Source organism: Nicotiana attenuata, chromosome 11, assembly GCF_001879085.1.
Source record: "Nicotiana attenuata strain UT chromosome 11, NIATTr2, whole genome shotgun sequence".
Classification (NCBI taxonomy): domain Eukaryota; kingdom Viridiplantae; phylum Streptophyta; class Magnoliopsida; order Solanales; family Solanaceae; genus Nicotiana; species Nicotiana attenuata.
This window is the reverse complement of record NC_031999.1, coordinates 47,139,435-47,148,782: the sequence shown is the minus strand read 5'-3', so window position 1 is coordinate 47,148,782 and position 9,348 is coordinate 47,139,435. Positions and strand designations below refer to the sequence as shown.

Below are 9,348 nucleotides of genomic sequence, written 5' to 3'. Positions count from 1 at the left end.
TGGCCAGACAGGCTATAACTCCGGTGTGATGGAACTTAGGTGGAAGCTAACACATTAGCTGCTGCAAAAGATATTTGGAGAAAATGAAACAGTAATTGACAACGATTGATATTTTGAGACTTTTTCTCTCTCTTTTCTGTAAAGGTACAGGTTTTAAAAGACATCCCTACAACATTCAAGTTTACTTCACATTCTCCACTTGGCTGAACCTCAACCTGATATTCTGTTCCCACAAATAACTTGAGGACCAACTCTCAGATATTCAGTCAAAAAGAACAAAACAATTTGGAAATCATCATTCTTTAGTAAAAGCTAAAAAGAACTATAAAAGGGCCATCAACAAAGGCAATTGTTCACCTCCAACTAAACTATGATTTCCAGATTACTGATGCAAAAACACCCTCTACCAAATTTACACCACCATCCAAAAATTCAACATTATCGGTGAACTGATGCAGCCCTGCTAAACAAACTCTACATTATCTAAATTCAGATTTCTATGACTACACTGGCTAATCTAGAAGCTTCTCCTTCCAAGAAAATTGTAATGAAGGAACAAATGCAGTACATTCACCCGTCTTTTCAAGGAAAACTGCCAGCATGTGGACGAGGTAACTACCTCTGCGGTTGATCTGAATTTGCAGCACCTGAAGTGCTTGGCCCAGCACCATTTTCAGCTGGTGGCAAGGTTCCCCATTTGCCTTCAGACTCAAGCGGCTCAAGTACAATAACAGCACCGTCGCTTAGTCCCAATGCAAACTGATTCGGATCAGATGGATGTGCAGCAATAACAAGTGGATGCAGCCTTGAACTGCAAAATAAAATTACCAAATTAATTAAATGAAAATGAGAAAAACATACAGAAATAAGGCTGCAGCATTGCCAGAATTTCGAACAACCAAAAAAAAGCAGTAAATAACCAGGTAACTGACTCACTCACCTTGGATTGCTGGGAAGGTAGGAAGTAGGATTGATCCGACATCTCCATCGCAATGTTGACGCACTGAGAACACCTACACTTGCATCTTCAAAACTAACAAATATAGACTGGCTATCACAAGAATATGTTGCATGTGTAATTGGACCACTCGCTTCTCTAGGGACCCACTGTTCAAGGGGAAAAATCCATTGTCAGACTGAAACTAAGCAGAAATAACAAAACAAAACACAACACAATAAAGAATACTAAGTACAAATGTCCACATATACTCTGATACTCTAACCACTGTGTCTCCAGCTATGTCTATCCTTATCTTAAACTTGGGATTGGGAAGGGTTAAAGAAGGGAGTTTATACCTGCTTGAGGCACTCCAGTTTAGAAGCTTCAAATATGGCTATCTGCGTTTCATGTACTACCAACAATTGTGTCTGGTCCTGGTGAAACTGTACACGAGTATCTGCTTGAGGAGCAGCTGCTCTCCCAGCAGGAATCTGCAAGTATTTGCTTGTTTGCTTCTCCCAAGCATCAGTGCTCCAAACGCACAACTGTAGAAACAGAGGCACCTTATGAGGTAACCATTGCTCAAAAGAAAACATTATTGTAAATGATTATGATATGATTGTGGTGAAGTAGTCCATGTACCAAAACAAGCACCATCAGGTTATTCCTTTTGTTGGAGGATATCAAAAAAATAAATAAAATTTTCCCCCATTCACATGATATTAGAGCATGTAGAGGTCTTAGTTCAATTCTCACCACCAAATATCAACAAAATATTTCATGCTTGGTCCAAAAAAATAAAGGACAAGCATGCACGTGAGGAGGTAAAGTGGCCACAATATTCAACACTTTCCTCTCCCAATTAGAACTCAACTGGTCAACCTCCAACTGGTACCAGTTTCCATCAAAATCCTAGTATGACGAGGGTAGAACATGTAGAATTGCTTTTACCAACCAAAAGTATATCCATGTAAAAATAATTTACCTGAGAATCTGCTCCTGCAGATATAAGCACATTGAGAGAATGCGAAAAAGCGAGCCCAGTTATTCTTTTTTGATGTCCTTTGAGCTTTGTTTTTACCTACACAATTGGATCGTGGATAATGTCAACAGATTTCAAGTAGATGGTGAATTAGTGCAATTCCAACAATCATAAAATGGTATAACAATTGAGAATAGCTTCAACCTCGTCAACCCGGACATTGTATATTTGGATAGAGGAGTCATCCATGCCTATGGCAATAACATTATTATCTTGAGGATGAAAAGCCAAAAAGGTTGCCGCAGGTGGAGCAGGCATAAATGTTGTCATAGTCTGCATTTGCAACAGAAACGATAGAGGTTAAGAAAAAGCAAACAGATGGCAAAAAAAACAAGGTACTCTACAATTCTGTATATAATATTTATGGCCTATTAGTCCGATTGCAAGGCTAAAGCTAGAATACAATTGCAAACTGCTCGAAGTTTCTTTTACTCTTTTATCCCATATGCTTACTTGAGGACAGCTTAGAATCAGCACACTTCATAATTACACCTATACCCGAAAAGAAAATAAAAGATGTGGGTTTTCACCTTAAATGTCATCATATTAAACAATGATATTTTCCCTCCAGAAGCTGACATCACATAAGAGTCGTTCTTTGAGAGAGCAAAACATGGAACAGCGTCTTCAGGATTTGTGTCAGTAATATCATTTGTCATCAGCGTCCCATTTGAAGGTTGCCAAAGTTGCGGAACAATACTTGCATTAGCCTATACAAAAATAGCACAATGAGCTGCAATGATACATATTAGCAAAAGAGAGTCTTCTAAAAACCAATACCTTCCCCGTCGGGTTTCGCTCATTTCTGGGCCATTTCCAAAGTTTGTGCACAGCATTGGAAGCTAATGCAAGTATAGCTAATCCTGAATTTGTATATATTAACCTTGAAATCTGAAATATAAGAAAAAGGGAGTGGAAAAAATTATTAAAAAAAACAAAAAAAAAATAAAAAAAATTCAGCTTAAATGGAAAATGACATTAGTCTATACAGATCAAGAAAATGTGCAACCTCATGTTGCCAAAATTTGGGTTGTATAGCTTCCAGAAATTGTAAACACAAGGATGAATAACAATTTCCATAACTCATAAAGAAGTTGTTCAGCGGATAAACTTGGTTCATGGTTTAGGTAAGAAACAACACATACCCTGGTCGCTGTTATATTGTCTGGAAGCTTCAAGGATCTGCACTGCGATGGTTCATTAATTTCAGTCGGTTTCCAGATTCTAGATTTATCAACAGTCTCTTCTGCAGCTCTTGGCCTTACATCAGCTAAGTTGCGATTTTCACCATTCTACCAAGAAATTAAAATAAAGGGGCTGATCAGCAAATGGTCAGAAGTCCCAAAAAAAAGTACGAACTGCACTGTAAAACCTCCATTTAATTAGAAAAGAGTCACTAACCATGGAAACCATGGATGTCATTGGCACTCCTCGATCTACAAAGCTTGCGGCAACAGAAGTGCTAGGAGGCCCAAAACTTCCCATTGTGGGGGGCTGCATATTTTTTTAAAAGGGTAAGTTACATGTAAGGCATTTTATTTACAGCTCAGTATTTCACAGTAATATTTTCTACATCAGAAAACAAGGAAAGGAAAAGCATCAAATCCCTCCACCTTCACCACAGAAGCAGAGGCGACTCTAGAAGCATCAAATTGGCGATTTTCCATGGATCTTAAAAGCCTAAGACCATCTGCATTTGCTAAAATTTTTATCCCATTGTCACTTGTCGAAACAGCCAATAATATTCCTTCCTTGTTAAATCGGAGGCAAGGAGAAGCCTGGGAATATGAGGTACAAAAAATGTTAAAAGTAAACAGACATGGTTGGGTTGTTAAAAAATTGGCCGACTGAAATTTACCGGTATGCCACCCTCAGCTTCAGTACTTGTCAGCATGTTTATATTGTCCATGTCCCAAAATTTTATCATGAATTCATCACCAGCTGCCAAAAATCTATTTTTAGTAGTGTCAAATTGCACCACCCCACCAGCACGCTTCCCTAGACCAATAAATGTACGCTTTACAGCTCCTTCACTTTCATTCCATTCAACAAGATATGACTCTCCTTCTTTATTAGTCCCACATGAGAATAACCTGCAAACCGATATTTCATAATACCACAAACTTTAGCCAAGCGAAAGTAAGAGAATTGCATCATGCACAGTTATGGAACTCATTGTGATATGCAAACCTTGTTCCGTCGGCACTATAAGCCATTGTGGTTGATGAGTGACCTGGTGCATCATAGTCAACTCTCGAACCCATGTTATCGTACAACCATGCCTTTATTTTCCCGTCAATTGCAGTTGAGAAGATAAACTGTGGGGGGAGAAAAGGAAGGAAGAGAAGACCGAAAAACGTTAGATAAGAACTATCAATAAAGACATAATTCACTCCCAGGAAAAAAGTAGGGTTCAAAATAGACATCTTTTAAATGATAGCTAGAAAGACTGCGTTCCAGAAACATCTATGTGAGGAAACAGCCCTAACATTTAGCAGAAGTAAAATCTAATATACAGTTAAATTTTCCAAGTAAACTAGATCTTCACAGAAAAAAGAAGCATTTTCCGATTCATACACTTGCTGAGCTGCCTCACAACTTTTTATTACTCATTAATGCTGTTGTGCATATCAAGACCAGAAAACTCGCGTCTTCAAACCATAATAAAGGAAGAACTAGCGCCAGAAAGAGAAAACGAAGAAATTATCAAACAAGTTACGATCAGTTTTCTAGTGATAAAAAGGAGCATGGTTAACCTGAATATTTTCTTTGTGATGTGGACATATTGAATAGACTGGTGCCTCATGGCCCTCAAATGTATATTGCTTAGCCCCTGACACCGCATCCCATACCTGCAAACAAGAAACAATTGATTTACATCACAGAAATACAGTGCTCATAAACAATCAACAGAAAAAAGTGAAGCGAGTCGGGAGGTAGTCCAACCCTTACAATCTGAGTCAAAGCACATAACATATCAAACCTTAATAAGCCTATCATCTCCACAGGTAACAATACAAATCTGTTTGTTAGGATAGGAAAAAGCAAGATCATTGACGCTTCCTGAATGAGCCTCAATCTGCACATAAGACCAGTCAAGGTTCGTATTCTTTTAGAAGAAGAAAGGAAGAGGTTAAAATTCAAAAGGATTAGAGAAAAAGCGCATACCTCAAGGTGGTTTCTAAGATCATCGCCACCGTGAAAGGAGTAGATGTGCACAATGTGCTTAGAGTATGCAACACCTAATGAAGAATCGACAGAGAGCAAAAAGAGAGTTCAGGCTGACTATTACAGTTGGGTCAATTTTTTAGCTTTCAGCAGTATGTACTGCACCAATCTTTATCATTCACAGAAAACTTAAAATTCCAATAAGTAAGTTCAACAAAGCATTTGGACGGCATACCAAACAGAGTACCATCAGGACTCCACATTACACGATTAACTGATGCAGAGTACTCACTTGCCAAAGATGCCTGGTTATTAGATTATAAATTGGTAACTATGAGATTTATAAACCATCCACACGTGGAAAACAAACGTGAATGCAATTAACAAAGTTTCACACATACCTGTAAAGCCACTGAGCATTGCCCAAGATCCCAAACCTTGAAACTTCTATGAGCAATCCTCTCCCTACCGCCCAATTCCCAAATCATAATCTCTCCTGTGCCAGTACCAACTGAAAATGAAGAACCATCAGTAGTGACCCAAAACAAAATGTACAACTGCTGTACCATAAAAATGGATCTGAAAAATGAATTCAAAATGAAGAAAATGAATTAAAGAATATCACTTTCACTTGTGTAAAGACTAACCAAGAAGCAGAATTTGCTGCACCGGATGGAAATCCATGCTCTTCACCACTGAACCCTGATTTAGAGTCATGACAGAAGCCTTGGGCAAATCATCAGATGAATACGAACTTTGTGCATGGCTTTGGCCAGAGTACCCACCAGGCAAAATATTGATAGGCATATTATTTACCTGTAATCAATTTGAGTAAATCAATGTTTCTCATAATATACGAAAGCATCAAACCATAAAGAACTTCCTACTCAAAGCTCCACGCAAAGGTATAATAAGCAACATTGTCATAAAGCGACAAATAGATCAAAGAAATATGAGCATACTTGCAAGCCACAGTTTCTAATGTCACATCAAGGTTACATACATATTAATGTGTAAGCAAATCAAGATAATGATACCGTACTTCATCTGACACACCAAAAGGTCTTGATCTCTTTAACATGTGCTCCGAGTCAGCTGTTTGATAGTCCACTGTTGGGTTATTCGTAGGAGTCCTAGGACGCTTTAGCATAGCTGCTGCTAAATTATTAGCACATAGAGCGAATATCAGTTTATGGCTGACTAACTATTTACAAGGGAGGTTGGAGGAGAGAAATCAGTATCTCAGATTTGCAAATACACTCCACTACATTTGTCAAAGAATCAGGTCGCACAAGTATTGATGGCCTCATTAGAATCATTTCAAAGCGGTGATATATGTATAATACCTGCATTATTTGGAGTGGTGAAACCTATTGGTCCAGCAGAAGCAGAAGGGTGAGAAACTTGAGGAGGATTAGTCATCCACCCAGCAAGAGCGTTTGGCAGAGGACCAGGTGCTTGCTGAAAAGGCTGGAGGAACATAATTCAATCTTCCATCAGTCATAATTTACAACGAAATTTAGCTAGTTCGTGTTACTACTTACATTTACACCATGAGCACCAAGAGGTGGAAAAACCCCGGGCTTTGGAACACCTCCCATGAGTGGATGAGTTACAGGGGATGGAGCCCGTGCACCATTTGGCTGTGACGGACCGCAAGAATGGTCCACGAATAAGGTCTTTATGTCAGGATTAGGCTTCGGGCTCTTACAAAGCTGATGCTGCCAGTTCAAACTGCAAGAATATGGGGCGCCTACGTGTAAGCCAACTACACTAGAAAAGAAGATAAAAAACAAAGAACCAAAACCGAATAGGATTTAAAAGGCTAATGTCTTCCATAAATAAACCTCTGGTTGATTAATGTCCGCAGCCTTGCGTTCTTCAAGGTAGGAAAGTTCAGCTTATCACGAAACAGGGGATTTGCTTCTATCAATTTTTTGAGCTCCAGAAGCATTATACTCCTAGCAGACTTAGTATCTCCATATTTAGATAATTGCTCGTTATCCCTGCAAGTTATATCAGCCAATTGAAAAACCATCCAAAATAGTGATAAAGAAACCATTTAGGAGAACGGACAAAATAGACACGGGGCCAAGATAGCAACCTAGTAAGCCAAGTGTTTCCATTACCTAAAGTTGTCAAGAGTCAAAAGTTGCGTAATTTCTTTGAAAAGGTCTTCATTAAAAGCCGAAAACACCTTCAAGTCCTTAATTAGGATATCAACAGCTTTAGGACGGTCGTTCCTACAAGAAATTAAAAACGGAAAAGCCATATAAAACAGTCGGACATTTCAAGATTATCAAACACATACGAGCATAAACAAATCAAAAAATCAAACCCACCTATCTAGAGCTTCTAGATACTTTTGCTTTCGAATCTCGAAGAATATTTTCATGGAGTATCTATTATCGTCAACCTTGGTGAAACCCGATAAGTACTTCTCCACTTCATCCCATTCTCCATTCGCCACCATTTCGTCAAAATACCTCATGTTAAAGAAAAACCCTGATTCTTGCTCCAATCTTCAGCACGAAAGAAAGAAAACGAATTAAGAAAAATTAACCACCAAATAAAACCACAACAACCAAAATTATAATCATAAATTTTTATCGTTTAGTGGATCGGAAAATGGTATATAAACAAATCAATTCATCTAATTTCTCATTCAACGCACAATTTCACTACACTTTTAGATCCTCAAACCACAATTATAATCATAAATAAAAACAACTCAGACCATTTCTAATTTCTATCTCCCACATTTCTATAGCAGCCAAATAGACACAATTAAAGAGAAAAATCACCAAAAAAATTCAAAAGAAAAAAAAACATATTCTAATTAATAGAATTCAAACAAAAAAACCCTACTTGTGAACAGCATCTTTGAATTTCTCCTCATCAAGGAACTGAAGTATCAAAAACACCAGCTCTCTGCTCAGCGAAGACATCTCACTCACCTGCAAATACAAAAAATCCACAAAATTCAACTTCAAACCACCAAAATTAAAACAATTCCAAATTCACCCCCCAAAAAATCCAATCAAAAATCAATCTTCTTTACAGATCAATTCATCAAATTAAACTTACCGAAAACCTAAAGCACACACATATACATATATCTATAGCTAGCTATACATATAGATATATACGTGCATGTGTTAAATTAAAAAAAAGTTGTATCTATAGATACAGATATATACATATAGAGAGAGAAAGTGGTGAAGATGTATGTATACCTTGGAATGAATGAGTGAGAGAGAGAGAGAGTAAAACAGACGAAAGGAACAGATCGAAGGGTTTTTTTGTGTTTAGAGAGAGAAACAAAAGGCAAAATACTACTCTTTTCTTTTTGTTTACTGTGCAGTTTTCTCTCTCTATAAAAATACCCCTTTTATTTTTTTAAGGAAGAGAGAAAGAGAAACCGAGTGGGTGTGGGTGTTAGGGCGAGTGGGGAAGAGACATATAAATAGGGGAAGGGTTGTGATAAGATGGATTGAATTTGAGCAAAATAGTGATATGCTATACTGCTTATCACTTACTTATCGGTGATACGCTGTTGGTCCTATGAGAGATTTAAGGATAAGTGGCTTGGCTTATATAGACGTGTTTAATACGTCTCTAAACGAGGGCTTTTCTATATTCGGCAGAAAATGCGGGGATTTCGAAGAGGAGTTACTATATGGAGTCGTGGGAATGATTCGGTGTTGCCGCCCTCATTGTGGCGTTTCAATGGACTTGCAATGTGTTGTAAGTGTGTTTGATACCTTTTTTTTTTTTTTTTTATTCTCATCCGGTGTTCTGTATCAATACTGTATTTCAGTTAAAATGTGGCTTCGCGCCGAAACATTACGCATTAGAGTGTAAAATGAGTCATATCTAAAGTTCGAATCTAAGACATCTGGTTGAGGATAAAAGGGTATTTGTCATTTCATCACAATTCTTATTAATATTGTTTTTAGTACCTATAAAAAAAAAATTTAAAATATTTTTTCTTGTTTGGTTTTAGAATAAAAGATATTTATTATTGATTGATAATATTAGCAAATTAAATTGTTCCAGTAGTGATAGGATATTACCAATAAAGAAAATAGTTCCAGTAAAGAAAATATTTTTCGCCTTATTTAGTAGAAAATATTTTCCTTGAAACCGATCAGAAATAACTTATTCAAAAAGGAAATTTCGTTATACTGATAAAACA

General features: G+C 37.4%; 1 protein-coding gene across 3 annotated transcripts; it reads right to left on the bottom strand.

The window, feature by feature from the left end:
• Positions 205 to 8,565, bottom strand: LOC109234453 (topless-related protein 4-like). Of its 3 annotated transcripts, none has more exons than XM_019400456.1 (26): positions 8,387 to 8,565; positions 8,019 to 8,107; positions 7,493 to 7,672; positions 7,280 to 7,393; positions 6,998 to 7,156; positions 6,695 to 6,884; positions 6,497 to 6,620; positions 6,193 to 6,308; positions 5,798 to 5,966; positions 5,552 to 5,661; positions 5,386 to 5,455; positions 5,151 to 5,224; positions 4,966 to 5,061; positions 4,739 to 4,834; positions 4,173 to 4,300; positions 3,841 to 4,075; positions 3,596 to 3,760; positions 3,384 to 3,476; positions 3,128 to 3,274; positions 2,763 to 2,873; positions 2,513 to 2,692; positions 2,127 to 2,255; positions 1,926 to 2,021; positions 1,297 to 1,485; positions 941 to 1,107; positions 205 to 811 (listed from the first exon to the last, which is right to left on the bottom strand). In XM_019400456.1, exons 2-26 carry the CDS (start codon positions 8,096 to 8,098, stop codon positions 616 to 618), a joined length of 3,414 nt encoding a protein of 1,137 aa, XP_019256001.1. In that variant the 5' UTR covers positions 8,099 to 8,107; positions 8,387 to 8,565; the 3' UTR covers positions 205 to 615. The 3 variants fall into 3 exon arrangements, with proteins under 3 accessions (XP_019256001.1, XP_019256003.1, XP_019256002.1); XM_019400458.1 differs by having other exon boundaries at positions 6,193 to 6,305; XM_019400457.1 differs by lacking the exon at positions 8,387 to 8,565 and adding an exon at positions 8,238 to 8,258.